General features: G+C 35.4%; 1 protein-coding gene and 1 pseudogene across 1 annotated transcript; both read right to left on the bottom strand.

The window, feature by feature from the left end:
• Positions 1–959: 959 nt before the first annotated feature.
• LOC142150606 (uncharacterized) lies at positions 960–12,393 on the bottom strand. The gene is made up of 3 exons (XM_075205806.1): positions 12,308–12,393; positions 8,146–8,289; positions 960–1,983 (listed from the first exon to the last, which is right to left on the bottom strand). The coding sequence occupies exons 1-3, from the start codon at positions 12,391–12,393 to the stop codon at positions 960–962; spliced, it is 1,254 nt and encodes a 417-aa protein (XP_075061907.1).
• Positions 12,394–17,605: 5,212 nt separating this feature from the next.
• Positions 17,606–27,365, bottom strand: LOC142150605 (uncharacterized; annotated as a pseudogene).

Below are 27,365 nucleotides of genomic sequence, written 5' to 3'. Positions count from 1 at the left end.
CCAGAACAAGTTTGACAACCAGCAAAATAAAATAATATGTATGTGAGCAATTAAATTGTATACGTACAGGCAGCAAACTTACACAATTATACCCTGTAAAATAACATAAAGAAAACACTTGAAAAGAGAGCCTTTTGTGGGTGTCAGCAGCATAGAGATGGTAATGGAGGCCAAAGGTGCTGATACCATCACAGAGGGAAATAGTATAGAGGGAGAAGAGCAGGGGGGCAAGAACAGATCCATGGGGGATTCTGATAGGTAGTGGATGAGGTGGGAAAATAGAGACAGAAATAGAGACCCAAAATTATTGGTTGGTGAAATAGAAGTTGAACCATATAAGGGCAGTTTCACGGAAGCTGATGAAGAGAAGAGTTTGCTGGAGGAGAGGGTGGTCAATGGTGTCTAGTTGTGCAGAGGTCTAGAAAGATAAGCAGGATGAAAAAACACTTAGATGTGACATTAGTGAAGGTGGCTTCATTGGAGTGGAGGGGATAAAAACCATATTGAAGAGGATCAAAAAAGGGATTGGGAGCAAATGAAGATAGAGATATGGTTGTAGCCCCTATTACCAGTCCCTCTCATGATTATTTAATCGGTTTGCAGAGTGAATCGAATGCACTTTGTAAATTACCTCCACTGTATGTAAGTGACATGGACACTTTAAATGTGCTAATGTTTAAAATAAGAACATAATAAAAAACATTCAACTTCATTAGTATCTTAATAAACCACATGACACCTTGGGACTTCTTTGTCATTGTTGGTTGGTATACAGTTGCTCTCAATTACAGGGAGACCATCCCAGGGAAAAAATTCCTCTCTCATTGTTAGACGTTCCAGTCCAAAAAATATTTAATTTTACATACAACATTTGCCACATCCAGTAAATGAAAATTGATTCTCTCCTTTGTGAATATTATAATGATTAAACAAGTTAACTTGTCTATGAAATACATGCTCTATTCGGAAACAAGTAACTTCCTTGTGTGACTTCTCTGGTGCGTAAGAAGTGTTATCTTTTGTTTAAAACATTTGTTACATTCAGAGCACATAAATGGTTTCTCTCCTGTGTGGCTTCTCTGATGACTAACAAGGTGTGAATCAGTGTTAAAACACTTGCTACATTTAGAACATGAATAGGGCTTCTCTCCGGTGTGAATCATGTGGTGTCTAACAAGGTTTGATTTCTGGTTAAAACATTTGTTACATTCAGAGCATGAAAATGGTTTTTCTCCTGTGTGAATCCTCTGGTGCATGATTAAATGTGAATTAGTACGAAAATGTTTGTTACATTCAGAGCATAAATATGGTTTTTCTCCTGTGTGAAACCTCTGATGTAGGATTAAGTTTGAATTGGACCCAAAACATTTACTACATTCGGAGCATGAAAATGACTTCTCTCCAGTGTGAAGCCTCTGGTGACTAATAAGTTGTGATTTCTCTTTAAAACATTTGTTACACTCAGAGCATGAATATGGTTTTTCTCCAGTGTGAGTCCTCTGGTGTCTAATAAGGTGTGACTTCCGTTTAAAACATTTACTACATTCAGAACATGAAAATGGGGTTTCTCCTGTGTGGATCCTCTGATGTTCAACAAGAAGTGACTTGGAAGTAAAACACTTGTTACATTCAGAACAACTAAACATTTTTTCTCCTGTGTGATTTCTCTGGTGTATGATTAATTTTAAATTGGTACTAAAACATTTACTACATTCAGAACATGAAAATGGCATCTCGCCTGTGTGACTTCTTTGGTGTATGATTAATTTTAAATTGGTACTAAAACATTTACTACATTCAGAACATGAAAATGGCATCTCGCCTGTGTGACTTCTTTGGTGTATGATTAATTTTAAATTGGTACTAAAACATTTACTACATTCAGAACATGAAAATGGCATCTCGCCTGTGTGAATCCGCAGGTGTATAATCAGCTGTGACTTCCATCTAAACATTTTATCACACTCAGAGCATTGATATGGTCTCTCTCCTGTGAGACTCATTGTGTGTTTAATGAGTAACAAGCTATAGAAGGCTGATTCTATTCAGAAAATTAAAATAGCTTGTGTGAATCCTCAAGTTTTATAAGAGTTGACTCCTGTAGTCGATCTGACTTGTGGGTGACTCAGATATTCAGTATAGAATGTTGATCTATGGGTGTCCTGTTCTGTTGCTAGAGGGAATCCTGCTCATCAATCCACCTGTTAAAAAAAATATATATATTTTATACCAAAATCATACGAATGTAATATTTTCCCCTTGTTTGTAAGCTGTTGAGAATGGATTGTACATAATTAAGAAATTTTGATTTTTTTTATCTTGGAGTACATTCTGATTTAAGACATATATATAGTAAAAAGGAAAGATCAAAACAAAAAGGCACCTAGTAGTGCAGTAATTTCCAAATCAAAACTGACAACATCCCAAAGTATGCTAAAAACACAATGTGAATCAGCCTCACACCAATGTGCACAACATGAATCAGGTTTATCTGATTATCTCTGGAGAGATTCTAAAGCTCCTTCCTGGTATGGACTCCAGATCAAATATTATACATTCAAATAGAAAAGGAATACAAATAGTGTAATATGTTCTGGATAACTGTAATCATGAGATAGAAGTGATACACACACAATGGAAAAAACAAATCCTGTGTATCAGATTTATAAAAGATTAAATGGGGAATCACTCAATGAATCATTGTTTCCCTCTTTGATATTTAAATGAACATGAAAGTTTTAGTGCTGAATTAGTTTACCAAAGTGCTCGTGAAAATATCCTCTATAATCCCATAGTACTAATAGTGAATATATCAATATATATTATACATTTGATACCACAGCACTAATAGCGATATCTTGTGTATGGATCAGTACATTCTAATGCATAATATAGTTACCTTATTCTATAGATTTCTCCTTCAGTCTCTTTTCCTCATGCTCATTCTTACTGTTCCATCCTTCCAGCTCTCCAGTCACCAACTAACTAACACCAGCCTGATACAGCCTATTTATAGTCATTCCTCCCCATCTCTCTTCAATAGTTCCCGGGATGACCAAAGCTTATTCTCACACTAATTGTCTTCAGTTGACATTTAAATTAGTCTCTCATAAATTAAATTATTTCACCAGAGCAGCTTCAGTTTCTCATGTAAACCTCCTTGACATGTAAATGAGGTATAAACATTCTTAAGGTCACTTACAACAAAAGAGAATTGTAATTAGATCTTGGCTGGTGGTAACATCTTCCTTTCTAATTAGATCACAGCAGTCTCTGACATCCTGTTATGTCAACAAATGAACCTTTTATTTAAGATTCTCCTATTTTCTAGGCAGAGAGAGCCATAATCTTCTCTTTTGTTCAGATATAGCTATTTTGAGGTGATTACTGACTCCACACAAAATGAGAAACACATCTCGTGGAGTCAATAATGTTTTAGAAACATAAGAAGTAATATTATTGCAAAGTATATTAATATATAAGAATACTGGGGAATAAGGATATAGGACAGAAATTTACTAAAAAGTCACTCAGGTGTTTACCTCCCTGAAATACTTGTGACAGCAGCCAATTTATTGGTTAGAGGGAGACCAGTGTCAGTATCTAATCTCTGAACATTTGCAACGAGTGCTGCCAAGATTGGAAGAAGTATCAATCATGTTCTATATATTTTATACATTAATCCTGTACTGGCTGAACTGAATAAACAAAGAATCATACATGCATTTATGTATTTGACAATGACGGAATACGTTAAAATATATATGGCCATATTTTGGTTGAACGAATAACCTATAACAATAGGTTATAATAGGTTATAATCTGAATGATTTAGAAACATGTGAATATTGTAGAAGAGTTTCAGGAATTGATTATATGATATAGGGAAATAGTCCTAATTATTATATCTTCAATAGACACAAAAAATAATAAATCATATCAAATCAATTCTTCCCTTCGGCATTTTTATATGATTCACTATTCTTCTTTATGATACACCTTCTTGACTATCAATTGTAAAATATTTTGCAGTTTTAATTAATATTCAGTTGGGGGATTGAACATTTTAACATTACCAAAAAAGTTATATAAGTTTATATTTTTATATTTGCCTGTATAAGAGTGGGCCCCTACATATAATAAACAGCACTTTCCTCTGCTTTGTATACATTAGTATGAAGATCAAGAAAGTAGCAGGGTGAGATCGTACTGGAGGATACACTGAGGTTGGTTGGGTCCTGGACCTATAAGGAAGTGGAGGGTTTTAGAGATTCAAAGTAAGTTTTTTAAGGTGGATGACAAAGGGGGTAAGTAATAAAATTAGAGGTTCCCAAAGAGAAGGAGCTGAGCACAAGAGGGCAAAATAGTTGATGCTGGGGGGGTGGCAGACAGATGAACTAATCACCAGAGAAGTTGAATGCTTGCAGATCCACGACAAGGAGTAAATGTATCAATCTGCGGATTATTTAGGTCGACGATATTCGGCGACATGCGGCAGGATTTAAAATGGCAATGTCTTCATAGGCAACTTTTGCAGCTTTACTCCGAGACTTTTAAAGGAACCTGTGCAGGTGTTCGATCGGCTCAGTAATATCACCGCACTGCTTCCAGTGCGATGACATCTTTGTAACATTACTGTATGTTATTTACACACATCTATACATGAACAATACAAAAACATTTTACATGAACAATTCTTTCAGTAAAATCAAAGCCTTTTTAAATAATTCTAATCCCAATATATACATATATATATATATATAACTAGGATCCTGCTTTCTTTATAAAGCAGTTAGGTATCACATGAAAAGGAAAAAAACTGCACATGTATAGAATGTATCCATGTGTATTAGCACCATCATTAAATGAACAAGGAGGGGTGTCAGTAACTAGTAGCAAAACCTCAACTGTGCAGCACAAAAGCAGCTTTAAGTTCAGCGACTGCCTTAATTTGCACAAGTGCACCTAGTTTCCACCAAGTGGCATGGGTCTACGCAGTAATAAGGAGCGTCTGCAGAAGACTGTACATGGCAAGGAGAGCACCTGGGAGGAGTGAGGGTGTTCTGTACACAGTACAGTGTAAGCAGTAAGCATACCGTGCACATTGTTTTGCAGACGAAATTTCATTTTGCGGTTCAAGATTGACATGCGACACACTCTCGCTGTTGTTTCCTGTGTGGAAGGTGCACAACCATTTCCAGTCTGCATATGGACTTGAGTTTTGCACCAGTTCAGAGCTGGAAGAGATTACGTCTCATCCTATACTTTAAATTGGATATATTTTAAACCTCCATATTACATAGTAACATAGTTGATGAGGTTGAAAAAAGACACCAGTCCATCAAGTTCAAGCTATTTTGGATCTCCTGCGATCCCTCACTTATATTTGAAATTGATCCAGAGTAAGCAACCGCCAATCTGTTTCAATTGTGAAAATCCCCCCAGACTCAATATTGCAGTCCTATTTTTACCCTATATCCATTACTATCCTTTATTTTTATTAACGGTTGTATCCCTGGATACACATTTCCGCTAAATATTTGTCTAAACTTTTCTTAAACATATCTATTGAATCTGCCAAACCTTCCCTGGCAATGAATTCCATATCTTGACTGCTCTTACTGTAAGGAACCCCTTCCTTTGCTGGTTGTGAAATTTCCTCTCCTCTAACCTTAGGGGGTGACCGCGTGTCCTGTGTATAGTCCTTGGGGTAAAAAGTTCCCATGAAAGTTCTCTGTATTGACCCTTAATGTATTTGTACATAGTAATCATATCTCCCCTTAGACGCCTCTTTTCTAAAGTAAACATTCTAAACTGGCTAACCTTTCCTCATAACTTAATGACACCATACCCTTTATCAATTTTGTCACCCTTCTTTGAACCCTTTCTAGTTCCAAATTATCTTTTTAATATAGTGGTGCCTAGAACTGTACTGCAAATTCAAGATGAGGTCTTACCAACGATTTATACAGTGGCAAAATTACACTGTCTTCCCTTGCATCTATGCCCCTTTTTATGCATGTCAATACTTTGTTTGCCCTTGCAGCTGCTGCTTGACATTGAGCAGTATTGCTAAGTCTACTGTCTACGAGCACTCCCAAATCCTTTTCCATTATAGATTCTCCCAAATTAATTCCATTTAATTTATAGATTGCGTTCTTGTTTTTGATCCCTAAATGCATAAACTTACATTTATCTAAGTTAAACCTCATGTTCCATTTGGCCGCCTAATCCTCCAGTTTATTTAAGTCCCTCTGTAGAGCTACATCTTACTCTGATTTTATTACCTTACAGAATTTAGTGTCATCTGCAAAAATAGAAACTTTACTCTCCTAACCATCACCAAGGTCATTAATAAATATATTAAAAAGGAGTGGCCCCAGCACAGAACCTGGAGGTACTCCACTTAAGACATTTGACCAATTAGAAAATGTTCAATTTATCACAACTCTCTGTTCCCTATTCTCTAACCAGTTTTCGATCCAAGTACAAATGTTGATTTTTAGACCCAGTTCCCTTATTTTGTAAACCAACCTCTTGTGTGGCACTGTATCAAAGGCCTTTGCAAAATCTAAGTAGACCACATCTACTGTGCTGCCCTGGTCTAAGTTCCCAACAATCTGTCCACCTGATCCACAATATGCCGAGCCCGAGCACCCGGGAGATAACACACTGTTTGGCATGCACGGTCCTGGTAACAGATTACCCTATCTACCCTCCTAATAATTGAATCCCCTACCACCACAATCTGCCTGGTCCCCTCTATGCTGGAGAGACCATTCCCCTGGTTGCTAGAGGAAGTCTCATCCAAATCTACCAATTCTGAACTGCCTTCCACAGCATCTTCATCCAATCTGGCAAATATGCTGGGATTGGTTAGCTCAGAACTGGCCTGGCTCTTCCTCCCTCTGCTACTCCTAGTAACTGTTACCCAGCTGTCTACCTGTGCATCCTCCTCTGTCTCTGCTCCACCCTGCTCAGCTAAAGCATCAACGGTGAGCTGTAAACTCTGCTCCAGGTTGGCAATCTCTCTCAATGTTGCAATGGTCTGCTTTAGATCAGTTACCTGGGCTTCCAAAGAGACCAATTGCTCACATTTCTCACAGAGGTATAAACCTTGAAACACTTGCTCGAAGTCTGCATACATATGAAAAGATATGCATTGAGTGAGATGAACTCCAAGCAATAAAATAAAAAGTTTGACAGACAAAAAATCACCACATGAAATATTCACAAAATCCTTTATTTCTAAGGCACCAGAACGAGTTTGACAACCAGCAAAATAAAATAATATCTACATGAGCAATAAAATTGTATACATACAGGCAGCAAGCTTACACAATTATACCCTGTAAAATAACATAAAGAATACACTTGGAAAGAGGGCCTTGTGTCAGTGTCAGCAGCATAGAGATGGTAATGGAGGCCAAAGGAGCTGATACCATCACAGAGGGAAGAAGTGTAGAGGGAGAGGAGCAGGGGGACGAGAACAGATCCTTGGGAGATGCTGACAGGTAGTGGCAGAGGAGGGAAAATAGAGAAAGAAATAGAGACCCATAAGGATTGGATGGTGAAGTAGCAGTTGAAATATATAAGGGCAGTTTCACAGAAGCTGATGAAGAGGAGAGTTTGCTGGAGGAGAGGGTGGTCAATGGTGTCTAGTTGTGCAGAGGTCTAGAAAGCAGGATGAAAAACACTTAGATGTAACCTTAGTGAGAGCGGTTTCATTGCAGTGGAGGGGATAAAAACCAGATTAAAGAGGATCAAGAAAGGGAGTGGGAGGAAAGGAAGATAGTGATATGGTTGTAGCCCCTATTACCAGTCCCTCTCATGATTATTTAATACGTTTGCAGAGCGAAACGAATGTACTTTGTAAATTAACCTGCCACATCCAGTAAATGAAAATTGATTCTCCCCTGTGTGAATATTATAATCATTAAACAAGTTAACTTGTCTATGCTCTATTCAGTGCCAAGTGACTTCCTTGTGTGACTTCTCTGGTGAGTAAGAAGTGTTATCTCTTGTTTAAAACATTTGTTACATTCAGAGCACATAAATGGTTTCTCTCCTGTGTGGCTTCTCTGATGCCTAACAAGGTGTGAATCAGTGTTAAAACACTTGCTCCATTTAGAACATGAAAAGGGCTTCTCTCCAGTGTGAATCATGTGGTGTCTAACAAGGTGTGACTTCTGTTTAAAACATTTGTTACATTCAGAGCATGAATATGGTTTTTCTCCTGTGTGAAATCTCTGGTGTAGAATTAAGTGTGAATTGGACACAAAACATTTACTACATTCGGAGCATGAAAATAACTTCTATGCAGTGTAAATCCTCTGGTGACTAACAAGTAATGACTTCTCTTTAAAACATTTGTTAGACTCAGAGCATGAATATGGTGTTTCTCCTGTGTGAATTCTCTGGTGTCTAATAAGGTGTGACTTCCGTTTAAAACATTTACTACATTCAGAAAATGGAAATGGGTTTTCTCCTGTGTGGATCCTCTGATGTGCAACAAGAAGTGACTTATGAGTTAAACACTTGTTACATTCAGAGCAATTAAACATTTTTTCTCCTGTGTGACTCCTCTGGTGTAGGATTAATTTTGAATTGGTACTAAAACATTTACTACATTCAGAACATGAAAATGGCTTCTCGCCTGTGTGAATCCTCTGATATCTGATCAGCTTTGACTTCCATGTAAACATTTTATCACACTCAGAGCACTGATATGCCCTCTCTCCAGTGAGACTCATTGTGTGTTTAATTAGTAACAAGCTATAGAATTCTGCTCCTTTTCAGATAATTAAAGAAGCTTGTGTGAATCCTCAAGTTTAATAAGAGCTGACTTCTGTAGTCGATATGACTACAGATATACTGAGATATTCAGTATAGAATGTTGTTCTATGGGTGTCCTCTTCTGTTGCTAGAGGGAATCCTGCTCATTAATCCACCTGTTAAAAAAAATGTATATATTTGATACCAAAGTTATATGAATGTAAATTGTACACCTACTTTGGAAGCTGATGGGAATCGATTGTACATAACTAAGAAATTTTGATTATCTCATCTTGGAATACATTCTGATTTCAGACATATATATAGTAAAAAGGAAAGATCAGAACATAAAGGCGCCTAGTAGTGCAGTAATTTCCAAATCAAAACTGACAACATCCCAAAATATGCTCATAAACACAATGTGAATCGGCCTCATACCAACGTGCACAACATGAATCAGGTTTATCTGATTACCTCTAGAGATATTCCAAAGCTCCTTCCTGGTGTGGTCTCCAGATACAAAGACATATATTCCAATAGAAAAGGAATACAAATAGTGTAATATGTTCTGGATGAATGTAATCATAAGTTGCAATACATATATAATGGATAAAACAAATCCTGTATATCTGATTTTCAAAAGATTAAATGGGGAATCAAACAGTGATAATGAGATCATATTTGTACAAATAACTGAACAGTCACTCAATGAATCATTGTTTCCCTCTTTGATATTTAAATGAATATGAAAGTTTTAGTGCTGAATTAGTTTACCAAAATGCTCTTGAAAATATCCTCTATAATCCCGTAGGTTTAATGGTCAATATACCAATATATATTATACATTTGATACCACAGCACTGCTAGAGATAAATTGCACACATGACACCACAGTACTGATAGAAAAATAATTCACAGTAGTGTACTTCTATAATTATATGATTGTTAGATTGCAATACTAGCTATATAAATATTGCTAAGACAAGAATACAAACAGTAATAAATCACAAAATCAGCAATCACTTGTGTATGGATCAATACATTCTAATGCATAATATAGTTACCTTACTCTATAGATTTCTCCTTCAGTCTCTTTTCCTCATGCTCATTGTTACTGTTCCATTCTTCCAGATCTCCAGCCACCAACTAACTAACACCAGCTTGATACAGCCTATTTATAGTCATTCCTCCCCATCTCTCTTCAATAGTTCCCAATATGACCAATAATTATTCTCACACTATTTGTCTTCAGGTGAAATTTAAATTAGTCTCTCAAAAAAATAAATTATTTCATCAGAGCAGCTTCAGTTTCTGGTGTAAACCTCCTTGACATGTAAATGAGGTATAAACATTCCTAAGGTCACTTACAACAAAGGAGAATTGTAATTAGATCTTGGCAGGTGGTAACATTTTCCTTTCTAATTAGATCACAGCAGTCTCTGACATCCTGTTATGTCAACAAATGGACCTTTTGTTTAAGATTCTCCTATTGTCTAGGCAGAGAGAGCCACAATCTTTCTTCTTGTTCAGATTTCGCTATTTTGAGGTGATTACTGACTCCACACAAATGAGAAACACATCTCATGGAAACAATAATGTTTTAGAAACATAAGAAGTAATATTATTGTGAAGTATAATAATATATAAGAATACTGGAGAATTAGGATATAGGACATAAATTTACTAAAAAGTCACTCAGGTGTTTACCTCCCCGAAATACTTGTGACAGCAGCCAATTTATTGGTTAGAGGAGACCAGTGTCAGTATTTAATCTCTGAACATTCGCAACGAGTGCGGCCAAGATTTGAAGAAGTATCAATCATGTTCTATATATTTCATACATTAATCCTGTACTGGCTGAACTGAATAAACAAAGAATCATACTTGCATTTATGTATTTGACAATGGCGGAATACGTTAAAATAAATATGACCATATTTTGGTTGAACGAATAACCTATAACAATAGGTTATAATAAGTTATAATCTGAATGATTTAGAAACATGTGAATATTGTAGAAGAGTTTCAGGAATTGATTATATGATATATAGGGAAATAGTCCTAATTATTATATCTTCAATAGACACAAAAAATAATAAATCATATCAAATCAATTCTTCCCTTTGGCATTTTTATATGATTCACTATTCTTCTTTATGATACACCTTCTTGAATATCAATTGTAAAATATTTTGCAGTTTTTAGACTAATTAATATTCAGTTGGGGGATTGAACATTTTAACATTACCAAAAAAGTTATATAAGTTTATATTTTTATATTTGCCTGTATAAGAGTGGGCCCCTACATATAATAAACATAACTTTCCCCTGCTTTGTATACATTAGTATGAAGATCAAGAAAGTAGCAGGGTGAGATCCTACTGGTGGATACACCAAGGTTGATGCAAATGGGTTATAAAATTGCCTAAGCACTCCACTAAGATGTGCAACTAAGTATGTAACAATGAACCCCACTGGTATTCACATAAAACAATATGTATAAAAACAGAGGTTACATACATTTGCGCTCTCTTTTCCTTCTCATAGGGTATTAATCTGAAAGGTTTCAGGTGGAAAAGAAACCTTCTTGCTTTGTACATTGAATCTCCAATGTTACTTGTGTACCATGAAACAAAATAATAAATGCAACATAGTATAATTTGTTTAAATAACAACAGGGATATTCCACCACCACTGATACATATATGTATTACAGAATAGTGTCACAAATATCCTAATGGGAATCCACAACCGTGATATTTCTTCAAGGAAAAAAAAACCCTTAGCGTATGTGCTTACGAGAACATAGTATATCATGCGCCTTATAATAATTCTTGTGTCAGGGGTCTTCTGCCACGGATATCAGACAAACTGAATGTTCCTCTCAGCACATATATGAAAAAGTAAAACCAAGGAGAAAACCTCGTGTGATACCATTTAAAAATTTATTGCAACAACAATAATAAAAAAGTACTAATCCCCTTGAGAGGAGTTGTACTTAAAGATAAAACTCGTACCGGAAAAACATCCTTGATAATCACATAGCAAGTTCTTTATACAGGATACATGTAGCAAAACCACACCATGGGGTAAATGTATCAAGGTGAGATTTTTCCGGCGGGTTTGAAAAGTGGAGATGTTGCCTATAGCTACCAATCAGATTCTAGCTGTCATTTTGTAGAATGTACTAAATAAATGATAGCTAGAATCTGATTGGTTTTTCAAACCCGCCGTAAAACTCTCAGCTTGATATATTTACCCCCATATGTCACCTTGGATGATCCTCTGGATACCGTCACTGAACCAACGCGTTTCAACCCTTAAAACGAGGGTGTTTATCAAGGATATACTGAGGTTGGTTGGGTCCTGGACCTATAGTGAAGTGGAGGATTTTAGAAATTCAAAGCACGTTTTGAAGGTGGATGACAAAGGGGGTAAGTAATAAAATTAGAGGTTCCCAAGGAGAAGTAACTGAGCACAGGAGGGCAAAATAGTCGATGTTGGGTGGAAGAGAGACAGATGAACTAATTACCAGAGAATCTGAATGCTTGCAGATCCACTCCAAGGGGTAAATGTTTCAATCTGTGCATTCTGCAAATCAGCAAAATTCTGCGACATTGCGGGGGGGATTTAAAATGGCAATGTCTTTAAAGGCAAGTTTTTCCTGTACTGATATTGCCATTTTAAATCTGCCCTGCAAAGTTGCCAAATATCGTCGATTTACAGAATGCGCAGATTGATACATTTACCCCCAGGACAGTTACAGCTTTGCTCAGCGAATTTTAAAGGAACCTGTGAAAGTGTCCGATAGGCTCAGGAATATCACCGCACTGCATCCAGAGAACTATAAATACAGCTGCATTAGTGTGAGAAGCAGTGGTACATTTTATGTACTTCCAAAAGTAGCTATAAATGAGAGAAGACCACCCGGCAGAACAATAGTTTCAGGTCTAGACAACCTAACGGAAAAAGCTAGTATATATGTTGACACCTATTTGAGAGAATTTATATTCTACTTGCCTCCACATGTACAAGACACCTTTTATGTCCTTAGTAAAATACAACATATCACGGTACATGAGAATACTTGGTTATGTACATGTGATGTGGAGGCTCTATACACTAGTATTGAGCATCAAAAAGGTTTAGAAGCTGCCAGACAATTTTTAGAGACCAAAGTGAGAAATAAACATAATAGTTTTGTTCTAAAACTATTAGAATTTGTCCTGACAAAAAACTTTTTTACATTTGATGACAAGTTCTTCTTACAGGTGAGGGGCACGGCGATGGGGACGACTTGTGCCCCAACCTATGCAAATCTCTACATGGGGTGGTGGGAAAGAGAGATAGTGTTCATCACTGAAAATGAGATCTACACCTTGCATGTTTTTTTTATGGCTAAGATTCATAGATGACATATTCCTCATTTGGGAAGGAGATAAGGAGATTCTCATAAAATTATTAACCATCTGAATGTCAATCAAATGAATCTTAAACTCACTTTTGATATAAATTCTGAGAAGATAACCTTTCTAGACCTTACGATTACTGTTACAGATCAGAAAGAACTTTCTAGTGACATTTTTATTAAGAAAAGAGCAACAAACAGTATTCTCCACGCATCTAGCTCTGATCTCCCTTCTATAATTCGTTGTATCCCTAAAGGAGAATCTCTCTGTATGAGAAGAAACTGTGGTGATTTAGCTACTATTGACAAAAGAGCTAAGGAGTTACGTGAAAGACTCCTGAAAAGAGGGTATAGCCGTAATTTGATCAAAAAAGCATATAGAGAAACTAGAACTATTAAAAGAGATTCTTTAATCTTTCCACAAAGACAACATAAATCAGAAAATACAATCATTAGATTTGTTAGTACCTTCAACAATCAGTGTCAGGAAATTCAATCTATCCTACAAAAACATAATCACACCTTGAAATTAGATCCAGATCTTCAAGAGATAATGGGAAACAGAATACTTACCAGCTGGAGGAGATCGAAGAATCGACATGACTTATTTGTACATAGTCATTTTAAGGACAATTCAAAACAGATGACAATTTGAAAAAAAAAATTACTGGATTTTACCCTTGTGGGAAATGTAAAGTCTGCAAGTATACAAAGAAGACCCACCAATTTGTGGACAAATTTGCTAATCGCCACACCATTAAAAGCTTTATTAATTGTGACACACAAGGTGTCATATATTGTCTCACCTGTCCTTGTGAGTTAAGCTATATCGGGATGACTAGCAGACCTTTTAAACATCGACTGCTAGAACATGTAGGCAACATTTGTAATGACGAACAAGATGCCAAGAGAATGAAAACTTGAACTTCTGTAGACAGACATTTTTTAAAGGCACATAACAACAACCCAAAATACTTAATAGCTTATGGAATGGAAAAATTAAATCTTGGAACTAGAGGTGGCGATATTAAACAGATGTTGTTGAAGCATGAAGCGACAATGATCTTCTTAATGGGGACAATTTATCCTAAGGGATTAAATGACAACAATAATTATACAGCTTTTCTCTGATTGATGGAGTGATATAATTAGATCTAATGGGATTATCATATGGACCCTCACTGTATTTCCTTTGCTAATACTGATACATTTGGGTGGAACCACAGCCACAATAAATTATGCAAGGGATTATTATACAGGATTTTTATTTGATTTTAACTGCCAATATTAATATATCTAGGTGGAACTATAGTTACATAATGGGTTATATATATTAAGATTCAATAAAATCTTAATGATTTAGTTATAATTATATATAATCTACAATTGTTAGTGTCTTATAGGGAGATATATATAAGAGTATACTTAATTTGAACTTATGCAGTTGTTTAAAAAAAGAAAAATGTCATTATTATTATAATATACTTTTTGTCACTTAACATGACATAAAACTAACATAAAGAACACAAAAATGAAAAGTAATACATTAAATAATATAAATTAAAACTAAAAATGTAAAAAATAAAAAATGAAATACAAATATAAAACATAAAATAAATATTAATTAATATTAAAAAATAAAAATAAAAGAATAATTAACAATTTTAAAAAATTTAAAATAAAAAATATTCAAAAATTTTAACAATTATTGCAAAAATTAATGAATATGTTATAACAAAATAACACACTATTAATATTAGTCACATCATCACTTACCTCACTTTGGATATAACAATCTCTTATTATAGTTTAATTTGGATACTTTAATCCCTTATCTTCAACACTTTTTAGCATCAAGCACTTTATACATTATTATCACTTTATTTTCTTTTTTGTTTTAATTTGATACAGAATTTCATTATGGTACATATCTGAATTCTATATCACCATAAACAACATATAGATCTTTAGTGATCTTGATTAATTATGGTTTACTTGATCACATTTGATTAAAATCTGCTAGACCTAGTAGCAACTATAGTAAATCCCATTTTATTAAGCCGTATTATTAAGTATATTTATAGTTCCCTTCCTTATAATCAGCAATGCAATGCATTTGGACCAATAGAAATCCGAATGGGAGGAGTTCGGATTATAACCATCAGAGATTGGCTGTATATTATGCCTATCACTTTGATAAACACTCTTTCTTATAGGTGGAGACACCCTCACGTCATGAGGTTAAGCCTCACACTGACAGTATTTAATAACCGTCAGAACAGTCTCTCGGCTTGCCTTGAATAAGCACACAGCGAAACGCGCGTCAGCGTATCACTGGGTGCACTAGATTATACTTGACCTTAGGGGAAAGAAGAAACGAGGAATTGCTCCAGCAAAACCAGAGATATTCTGGAGCTTTTTGTAGGCAGATAGTTAGCCGCCGCTGTATAATTGAAAGCTGTTTGAGAGTATAATTAATAATACTGGCTCCACTACCACTACATAACTGGAAGCTGATTGAGAGTATAACAAACAATACTGGCACTACCACTACATATCTAACAAATGAGACTATCTTTTACCTGATGAGGTATATGGATCTAAGATGAATGGGAGCTAATTGAGAGTCTAGCGAGTAATATTGATGTTACTGCTATATATAATCAGGAGACCATCCACATCAGATGTGTAATATAGAAACTATGACTCGCTCCAACAAATCCTAGTTAGTGTGGAGCGTCTCTAGGTAGATAGCAAATCATCTCCGTGTATTACTAAAGCTGATCAAGAGAATAGTGAGTAACACTGGTGTCTTTATCATATATGCATTTAATGAGAATATTCACAGCCAATGTATTTGGAGATATGATATGTGGGTATTACTCTAACTCTATTATATATTATACTCCCCATTAAATTAAGACAAGTTACCTAGTGCACCCAGTCACTTTTAATTACACACATTGATTTTATTGAATATATACTTTTATATATCGCTGATTTAATCTAAACAATAAAAGTTAAGTTTTAAAAGTTAATATCCTTTAATATTGAGAACCAATGTGCACCTATTTATTTCCTTTCAACTTTGTTGAAGATTGTACATGGCAAGGAGAGGACCTGGGAGGAGTGAGGGTGTTCCGCACACAGTACAGAGTAAGCATACAGTGCACATTGTTTTGCAGAGACGAAATTTCATTTTGTGGTTCAAGATGGCCATCGGCACACTCTCGCTGTTGTTTGCTGTGTGGAAGGTGCACAATTATTTCCAGTCTGCATAAGGACATGAGTTTTGCACCAGCTCAGAGCTGGAAGAGATTACGTCTCATCCTATACATTAAATTAGATACATTTAAAACCTCCATATTGAACTCCAAGCATTGAAATAAAAAGGTTGACAGACAAATAATCGTCACATGGAATATTCAAAAAATCCTTTATTTCTAAGGAAACAGAACGAGTTTGACAACCAGCAAAATAAAATAATATGTGCGTGAGCAATACAATTGTATACTTACAGGCAGCAAGCTTACACAATTATACCCTGTAAAATAACATAAAGAAAACACTTGGAAAGAGGGCCTTGCGTGGGTGTCAGCAGCATAGAGATGGTAATGGAGGCCAAAGGAGCTGATACCATCACAGAGGGAAGAAGTGTAGAGGGAGAGGAGAAGGGGGGAGGGCGAAAATAGATCCATGGGGGATTCTGATAGGTAGTGGGAGAGGTGGGAAAATAGAGACAGAAATAGAGACCCAAAATTAGTGGTTGGTGAAGGAGAAGTTGTACCAGATAAGCGCTGTTTCACGGAAGCTGATGAAGAGGAGAGTTTTCTGGAGGAGAGGGTGGTCAATGGTGTCTAGTTGTGCAGAGGTCTCGAAAGATAAGCAGGATGAAAAAACACTTAGATGTGACCTTAGTGAGGGTGGCTTCATTGGAGTGGAGGGAATAAAAAACAGATTGAAGCAGATCAAGAAAGGGAGTGGGAGAAAAGGAAGATAGTGATATGGTTGTAGCCCCTATTACCAGTCCCTCTTATGATTATTTAATCGGTTTGCAGAGTGAATCGAATGTACTTTGTAAATGACCTCCACTGTGTGTAAGTGACATGGACACTTTAAATGTGCCACTGGTTTAAAATAAGAACATAATAATAAACATTCAACTTCATAAGTATCTTAATAAACCACAAGACACCTTGGGAATTCTTTGTTGGTTGATATACAGTTGCTCTCGATTACAGGGAGACCATCCCAAGGGAAAATTTCCTAAGTCTCAATGTTAGTCGTTCAAGTCTAAAAAAGATTTGATTTTACAACATTTGCCACATCCAGTTAATTAAAATTGATTCTCTCCTTTGTGAATATTATAATGATTAAACAAGTTAACTTGTCTATGAAATACATGCTCTATTCGGAAACAAATTACTTCCTTGTGTGACTTCTCTGGTGCGTAAGAAGTGTTATCTCTTGTTTAAAACATTTGTTACATTCAGAGCACATAAATGGTTTTTCTCCTGTGTGGCTTCTCTGATGCCTAACAAGGTGTGAATTAGTGTTAAAACACTTGCTACATTTAGAACATGAATAGGGCTTCTCCCCGGTGTGAATCATGTGGTGTCTAACAAGGTTTGACTTCTGTTTAAAACATTTGTTACATTCAGAGCATGAAAATGGTTTTTCTCCTGTGTGAATCCTCTGGTGCATGATTAATTTTGAATTGGTACGAAAATGTTTGTTACATTCAGAGCACATAAATGGTTTTTCTCCTGTGTGGCTACTCTGATGCCTAACAAGGTGTGAATCAGTGTTAAAACACTTGCTACATTTAGAACATGAAAAGGGCTTCTCTCCGGTGTGAATCCTCTGATGTGTAACAAGGTGTGACTTCTGTTTAAAACATTTGTTACATTCAGATCATGAAAATGGTTTTTCTCCTGTGTGAAACCTCTGGTGCAGGATTAACTGTGAATTGGACCCAAAACATTTACTACATTCGGAGCATGAAAATGATTTCTCTCTAGTGTGAGTCCTCTGGTGACTAATAAGGTGTGATTTCTGTTTAAAACATTTGTTACATTCAGAACATGAATATGGTTTTTCTCCAGTGTGAATCCTCTGGTGACAAATAAGTTGTGATTTCTGTGTAAAACATTTACTACATTCAGAACATGAAAATGGGGTTTCTCCTGTGTGGATCCTCTGATGTCTAACAAGATCTGACTTATGAGTAAAACACGTGTTACATTCAGAGCAACTAAACATTTTTTCTCCTGTGTGACTCCTCTGGTGTAGGATTAAGTTTGAATTGGTACTAAAACATTTACTACATTCAGAACATGAGAATGGCTTCTCGCCGGTGTGAACCCTCAGGTGTATGATCAGCTTTGACTTACATGTAAACATTTTATCACACTCAGAGCATTGATATAGCCTCTGTCCTGTGAGACTCATTGTGTGTTTAATGAGTAACAAGCTATAGAAGGCTGCTTCTATTCAGAAAATTAAAATAGCTTTTGTGAATCCTCAAGTTTTATAAGAGCTGACTTCTGTAGTTGATATGACTTGTGGGTGACTCAGATATTCAGTATAGAATGTCATTCTATGGGTGTCCTCTTCTGCTGCTAGAGGGAATCCTGCTCAATAATCCACCTGTTAAAAAATATATATATATATTTGATACCAAAGTTATATGAATGTAAATTGTACACCTACTTTGCAAGCTGTTGGGAATGGATTGTACATAATTAAGATATTTTGATTAAATCATCTTGGAATACATTCTGATTTCAGACTTATATATAGTAAAAAGGAAAGATCAGAACATAAAAGCGCTTAGTAGTGCAGTAATTTTCAAATCAAAACTGACAACGTCCCAAAATATGCTCATGAACACAATGTGAATCGGCCTCATACCAATGTGCACAACATGAATCAGGTTTATCTGATTACCTCTAGAGATATTCCAAAGCGCCTTCCTGTTGTGGTCTCCAGATACAAAGACATATATTCCAAAAGGAAAGGAATACAAATAGTGTAATATGTTCTGGATAAATGTAATCATAAGTTGTAATACATATATAATGGATAAAACAAATCCTGTGTATCTGATTTACAAAAGATTAAATGGGGAATCAAACAGTGACAATGAGATCATATTTGTACAAATAACTGAACATTCACTCAATGAATCATTGTTCCCCTCTTTGATATTTAAATGAACATGAAAGTTTTAGTGCTGAATTAGTTTACCAAAGTGCTCATGAAAATATCCTAAATAATCCCATAGTACTATTAGTCAATATACCAATATATATTTTTCATTTGATACCACAGTACTGATAGAGATAAATTGCACACATGACGCCACAGTACTGATAGAAAAATAATTCACAGTAGTGTACTCCTATAATTATATGTATGATTGTTAGATTACAATACTAGCTATATAAATATTACTAAGACAAGAATACAAACAGTAATAAATCACAAAATCTGCAATCACTTGTGTATGGATCAATACATTCTAATGCATAATATAGTTACCTTACTCTGTAGGTTTCTCCTTCAGTCTGTTTTCCTCATGCTCATTCTTACTGTTCCATCCTTCCAGCTCTCCAGCCACCAACTGACTAACACCAGCCTGATACAGCCTATTTATAGTCATTCCTCCCCATCTCTCTTCAATAGTTCCCGGGATGACCAAAACTTATTCTCAAACTATTTGTCATCAGGTGAAATTTAAGTTAGTCTCTCATAAAATCAAATTATTTCATCAGAGCAGCTTCAGTTTCTGGTGTAAACCTCCTTGACATGTAAATGAGGTATAAACATTCCTAAGGTCACTTACAACAAAAGAGAATTGTAATTAGATCTCGGCTGTTGATAACATCTTCCTTTCTAATTAGATCACAGCAGTCTCTGACATCCTGTTATGTCAACAAATGGACCTTTTGTTTAAGATTCTCCTATTGTCGAGGCAGAGAGAGCCACAATCTTCTCTTTTGTTCAGATTTAGCTAGTTTAAGGTGATTACAGACTCTGCACAAATGAGAAACACATCTCATGGAGTCATTAATGTTTTAGAAACATAGGAAGTAATATTATTGTGAAGTATATTAATATATAGGGTTACTGGGGAATTAGCATATAGGATATAAATTTACTATTAAGTCACTCAGGTGTTTACACCCCGGAAATACTTGGGACAGCAGCCAATTTATTGATTAGAGGGAGACCAATGTCAGTATCTAATCTATGAACATTCGCAACGAGTGCTGCCAAGATTTGAAGAAGTATCAATCATGTTCTATATATTTCATACATTTACCTTGTGCTAGTTAAACTGAATAAACAAAGAATCATACATGCATTTATGTTTAAGACAATGGCGGAATACGTTAAAATAAATATGGATATATATTGTTTGAATGAATAACCTATAAAAATAGGTTATAACAATTTGAATGATTTAGAAACATGTGAATATTGAAGAAGAGGTTCAGGAATTGATTATATGATATAGGGAAATAGTCCTAATTCTTAAATCTTCAATAGACACAAAAATATTAAATCATATCAAATCAATTCTTCCTTTTGCCATATTTATATATGGCACTATTCTTCTTTCTAATACACCTTCTTGACTATCAATTGTAAAATATGTTGCAGTTTTTAGACTAATTAATGTTCAGTGGGGGGATTGAACATCTTAACACTACCAATAAACTTATATACGTATTATATATTTATATTTCCCAGTATCTGAGTGGACCTCTACATATAATAAACACCACTTTCCTCTGCTTTGTATACATTAGTATGAAGATCAAGAAAGTAGCAGGGTAAGATCGTACTGGAGGATACACTGAGGTTGGTTGGGTCCTGGACTTATAAGGAAGTGGAGGGTTTTAGAGATTCAAAGTTAGTTTTTTAAGGTGGATGTGAAAGGGGGTAAGTAATTAAATTGGAGGTTCCCAAACAGAAGGAACTGAGCACAAGTGGGCAAAAGAGTTGATGGTGGGAGGAAGAGAGACAGATGAACTAATTACCAGAGAAGCTGAATGCTTGCAGATCCACGGCCAAGGGGTAAATGTATCAATCTGTGCATTCTGCAAATCAGCGATATTCGGCAACTTTCCAGTGGAATGTAAAATGACAATGTCTTTAAAGGCAAGTTTTGCCTGTAATGACATTGCCATTTTAATTCAGCCCTGCCAAATCTCCAAATATTGGCGATTTACAGAATGCGCAGATTGATACATTTACCCCCAGGATAGTTACCGCTTTGCTCAGTGAATGTTGACAGAACCTGTGCAAGTGTCCAATCTGCTCAGTAATATCACCTCACTGCTTACAGAGAACTTTAAATACAGCTGCATTAGTGTGAGAAGCAGCGGTACATTTTTTTTGCTTCCGAAAGTACATAAAAATGAGAGAAGACTACCCGGCAGACTAATAGTTTCAGGTCTAGACAACCTAACGGAGAAAGCTAGTATATATGTTTACACCTATTTGAGAGAATTTGAATTCTCCTTGCCTTCATATGTACGAAACACCTTAGATGTCCTTAGTAAAATACAACATATCACGGTACATGAGAACACTTGGTTATGTACATGTGATGTGGAGGCTCTATACACTAGTATTGACCATCAAAAAGATATAGAAGCTGCCAGACAATTGTTTAAGTCCAAAGTGAGAAATGAACATAATAGCTTTGTTCTAAACCTATTAGAATTTGTCCTGACAAAGAACTTTTTTTACATTTGATGACAAATTCTTCTTACAGGTGAGGGGCACGGCAATAGGGACGACTTGTGCCCCAAGCTATGCCAATTTCTACATTGTGGGGTGGGAAAGAGAGATAGTGTTCACCACCGAAAATGAGATCTATACACAGCATGTTGTTTTATGGTTAAGATTCATAGATGACATATTCCTCATTTGGGAAGAAGATAAGGAGATTCTCATAAAATTATTCACCATCTGAATGTCAATCAAATTAATCTTAAACTCACTTTTGATCTAAATTCTGAGAAGATAATCTTTCTAGACCTTACGATTTTTGTTACAGATCAGAGAGAACTTTCTTGTGACATTTTTAGGATGAAAAGAGCAACAAACGGTATTCTCAAAGCATCTAGCTCTGATCTCCCTTCTACAATTTGTAGTATCCCTAAAGGAGAATCTCTCCGTATGAGAAGAAACTGTGGTGATTTAGCTACTATTGACAAAAGCGCAATGGAGTTACGTGAAAGACTCCTGAAAATAGGGTACAGCCATAATTCGATCAAAAAAGCATATAGAGAAACTAGAACTATTAAAAGAGATTCTTTAATCTTTCCACAAAAACAACATAAATCAGAAAATACAATCATTAGATTTGTTAGTACCTTCAACAATCAGTGGCAGCAAATTCAATCTATCCTACAAAAACATAGTCACATCTTGAAATTAGATCCAGATCTGCAAGAGATAATGGGAAACAGAATACTTACCAGCTGGAGGAGATCGAAGAATCTACTTGACTTATTTGTACATAGTCATTTTCATCACAATTCAAAACAGATGACAATTAGAAAAACAATAACTGGATTTTACCCTTGTGAGAAATGTAAAGCCTGCAAGTATACGAAGAAGACCCACCAATTTGTGGACAAATTTACTAATCGCCACACCATTAAAAGCTTTATTAATTGTGACACAAAAGGTGTCATATAATGTTTCACCTGTCCTTGTGAGTTAAGCTATATCGGAATGACTAGCAGACCATTTAAACATCGACTGCTAGAACATGAAGGCAACATTTGTAATGACGAACAAGATGCCAAGAGAATGAAAACTTGAACTTCTGTAGCCAGACATTTTTTAAAGGCACATAACAACAACCCAAAATACTTAGTAGCTTATGGAATGGAAAAATTAAATCTTGTAACTAGAGGTGGCGATATTAAACAGACGTTGTTGAAGCATGAAGCGAAAATTATCTTCTTAATGGGGACAATTTATCCTAAGGGATTAAATGACAACAATAATTATACAGCTTTACTCTGATTGATGGAGTGATATAATAAGATCTAATGGGATTATCATACTGACCCTCATTGTATTTCATTTGCTAATACTGATACATTTGGGTGGAACCACAGCCATAATAAATTATGCAAGGGATTATTATACAGGATTTTTATTTGACTTTAACTGCCAATATTAATATATTGGGGTGGAACTATAGTTACATAATGAGTTATATATATTAAGATACAATAAACTCTTACTGATTTAGTTACAATTATATATAATCTACACTTTTTAGTGTCTTATAGGGAGACATATATAAGAGTATACTTAATTTAGATTTATGTAATTGTTAAAATAAGAAAAATGTCATTATTATTATTATAATATAGCTTTTGTCACTTAATATCACAAAAAACTAATATAAAGAACAAAAAAATGAAAAGTAATAAATTAAATAATATAAATAAAAACTAAAAATGTAAAGAATGTAAAAAAAATAAAATAATAATATATAAAATAAATATTAATTAATAATAAAAAAAATGAATAATTAAAAATTAAATATAAAAAATAGTCAAAAATATTAACAATTATTGCACAAATTAATGAATATGTTATAACAAAATAACACACTATTAATATTAGTCACATCATCACTTACCTCACTTTGGATATAACAATCCCTTATAGTTTAATTTAGATACTTTAATCCCTAATCTTCAACACGTTTTGGCATCATAGCACTTTATTTTCTTTTTTATTTTAATTTGATTCATAAATTCATTATGGTACATATCTGAATTCTATATCACCAAAAACAATAAATAGATCTAACTCACCGATCTTTAGTGATCGTGATTAATTATGGCTTACTTGATTATGTATGATTAAGATCTGCTAGACCTGGTAGCAACTATACTAAATCCCGTATTATTAAGCCATATTATTACGTTTATTTATTATTCCCTTCCTTATTATCGGCAATGCAATGCATTTCGACCAATAGAAATCCGAATGGGAGGAGTTTGGAATGTAACCATCAGAGATTGGCTATCACTTTGGCAATCACTTTGATAAACACTCTTTCTGATAGGTGGAGACACCCTCACGTCATGAGGTTAGCCCCACACTGACAGTATTTATTAACTGTCAGAACAGTCTCTCGGCTTGCCTTGAATAAGCACACAGCGAAACGCGCGTCGTTGTATCGCTGGGTGCACTAGATTATACTTGACCTTAGGGGAAAGAAGAAACGAGGAATTGCTCCAGCAAAACCAGAGATATTCTGGAGCTTTTTGTAGGCAGATAGTTAGCCGCCGCTGTATAATTGAAAGCTGTTTGAGAGTATAATTTATAATACTGGTGTCACTACCACTACATAACTGGAAGCTGATTGAGAGTATAACAAACAATACTGGCACTACCACTACATATCTAACAAATGAGACTATCTTTTACCTGATGTGGTATATGGATCTAAGGTGAATGGGTGCTAATTGAGAGACTAGCGAGTAATATTAATGTTACTGCTATATATAATCACGAGACCATCCACATCAGATGTGTAATATAAAAACTATGACTCGCTCCAACAAATCCTAGTTAGTGTAGAGCCTCTCTAGGTAGATAGCAAATCATCTCCGTGTATTACTAGAGCTATTCAAGAGAATAGTGAGTAACACTGGTGTCATTATCATATATGCATTTAATGAGATTATTCACAGCCAATGTATTTGGAGATATGAAATGTGGGTATTACTCTAACTCTATTATATATTATACTCCCCATTATATTAAGGCAAGTTACCTGCTGCACCCAGTCACTTTTAATTACACACAGTGATTTTATTGAAGATATACTTTTATATATCGCTGATTTAATCTAAACAATAAAAGTTACGTTTTAAAAGTTAATATCCTTTAATATTGAGACCCAATGTGCACCTATTTATTTCCTTTCAACTTTGTTGAAGATTGTACATGGCAAGGAGAGGACCTGGGAGGAGTGAGGGTGTTCCGCACACAGTACAGAGTAAGCATACAGTGCACATTGTTTTGCAGAGAAGATATTTCATTTTGCGGTTCAAGATGGCTATCGGCACACCCTCGCTGTTGTTTGCTGTGTGGAAGGTGCACGATCATTTCCAGTCTCCATAAGGACCTGAGTTTTGCACCAGCTCAGAGCTGGAAGAGATTACGTCTCATCCTATACATTAAATTGGATACATTTAAAACCTCCATATTGAACTCCAAACAATGTAATAAAAAGGTTGACAGACAAATAATCGTCACATGGAATTTTCAAAAAATCCTTTATTTCTAAGGCACCAGAACAAGTTTGACAACCAGCAAAATAAAATAATATGTGTGTGAGCAATTAAATTGTATACGTACAGGCAGCAAACTTACACAATTATACCCTGTAAAATAACATAAAGAAAACACTTGAAAAGAGGGCCTTTTGTGGGTGTCAGCAGCATAGAGATGGTAATGGAGGCCAAAGGTGCTGATACCATCACAGAGGGAAGAAGTGTAGAGGGAGAAGAGCAGGGGGGCAAGAACAGATCCATGGGGGATTCTGATAGCTAGTGGGAGAGGTGGGAAAATAGAGACAGAAATAGAGACCCAAAATTATTGGTTGGTGAAATAGAAGTTGAACCATATAAGGGCAGTTTCACGGAAGCTGATGAAGAGAAGAGTTTGCTGGAGGAGAGGGTGGTCAATGGTGTCTAGTTGTGCAGAGGTCTAGAAAGATAAGCAGGATGAAAAAACACTTAGATGTGACCTTAGTGAGGGTGGCTTCATTGGAGTGGAGGGGATAAAAACCATATTGAAGAGGATCAAAAAAGGGATTGGGAGCAAATGAAGATAGAGATATGGTTGTAGCCCCTATTACCAGTCCCTCTCATGATTATTTAATCGGTTTGCAGAGTGAATCGAATGCACTTTGTAAATTACCTCCACTGTATGTAAGTGACATGGACACTTTAAATGTGCTAATGTTTAAAATAAGAACATAATAAAAAACATTCAACTTCATTAGTATCTTAATAAACCACATGACACCTTGGGACTTCTTTGTCATTGTTGGTTGGTATACAGTTGCTCTCAATTACAGGGAGACCATCCCAGGGAAAAAATTCCTCTCTCATTGTTAGACGTTCCAGTCCAAAAAATATTTAATTTTACATACAACATTTGCCACATCCAGTAAATGAAAATTGATTCTCTCCTTTGTGAATATTATAATGATTAAACAAGTTAACTTGTCTATGAAATACATGCTCTATTCGGAAACAAGTAACTTCCTTGTGTGACTTCTCTGGTGCGTAAGAAGTGTTATCTTTTGTTTAAAACATTTGTTACATTCAGAGCACATAAATGGTTTCTCTCCTGTGTGGCTTCTCTGATGACTAACAAGGTGTGAATCAGTGTTAAAACACTTGCTACATTTAGAACATGAAAAGGGCTTCTCTTCGGTGTGAATCATGTGGTGTCTAACAAGGTTTGACTTCTGGTTAAAACATTTGTTACATTCAGAGCATGAAAATGTTTTTTCTCCTGTGTGAATCCTCTGGTGCATGATTAAATGTGAATTAGTACGAAAATGTTTGTTACATTCAGAGCATAAATATGGTTTTTCTCCTGTGTGAAACCTCTGATGTAGGATTAAGTTTGAATTGGACCCAAAACATTTACTACATTCGGAGCATGAAAATGACTTCTCTCCAGTGTGAAGCCTCTGGTGACTAATAAGTTGTGATTTCTCTTTAAAACATTTGTTACACTCAGAGCATGAATATGGTTTTTCTCCAGTGTGAGTCCTCTGGTGTCTAATAAGGTGTGACTTCCGTTTAAAACATTTACTACATTCAGAACATGAAAATGGGGTTTCTCCTGTGTGGATCCTCTGATGTTCAACAAGAAGTGACTTGGAAGTAAAACACTTGTTACATTCAGAACAACTAAACATTTTTTCTCCTGTGTGACTTCTCTGGTGTATGATTAATTTTAAATTGGTACTAAAACATTTACTACATTCAGAACATGAAAATGGCTTCTCGCCTGTGTGAATCCGCAGGTGTATAATCATCTGTGACTTCCATCTAAACATTTTATCACACTCAGAGCATTGATATGGTCTCTCTCCTGTGAGACTCAT

This window comes from Mixophyes fleayi, chromosome 4 (genome assembly GCF_038048845.1).
Source record: "Mixophyes fleayi isolate aMixFle1 chromosome 4, aMixFle1.hap1, whole genome shotgun sequence".
Classification (NCBI taxonomy): domain Eukaryota; kingdom Metazoa; phylum Chordata; class Amphibia; order Anura; family Limnodynastidae; genus Mixophyes; species Mixophyes fleayi.
Note: the sequence above shows the minus strand (reverse complement) of the source record. Positions and strands in the feature narration are given on the sequence as shown.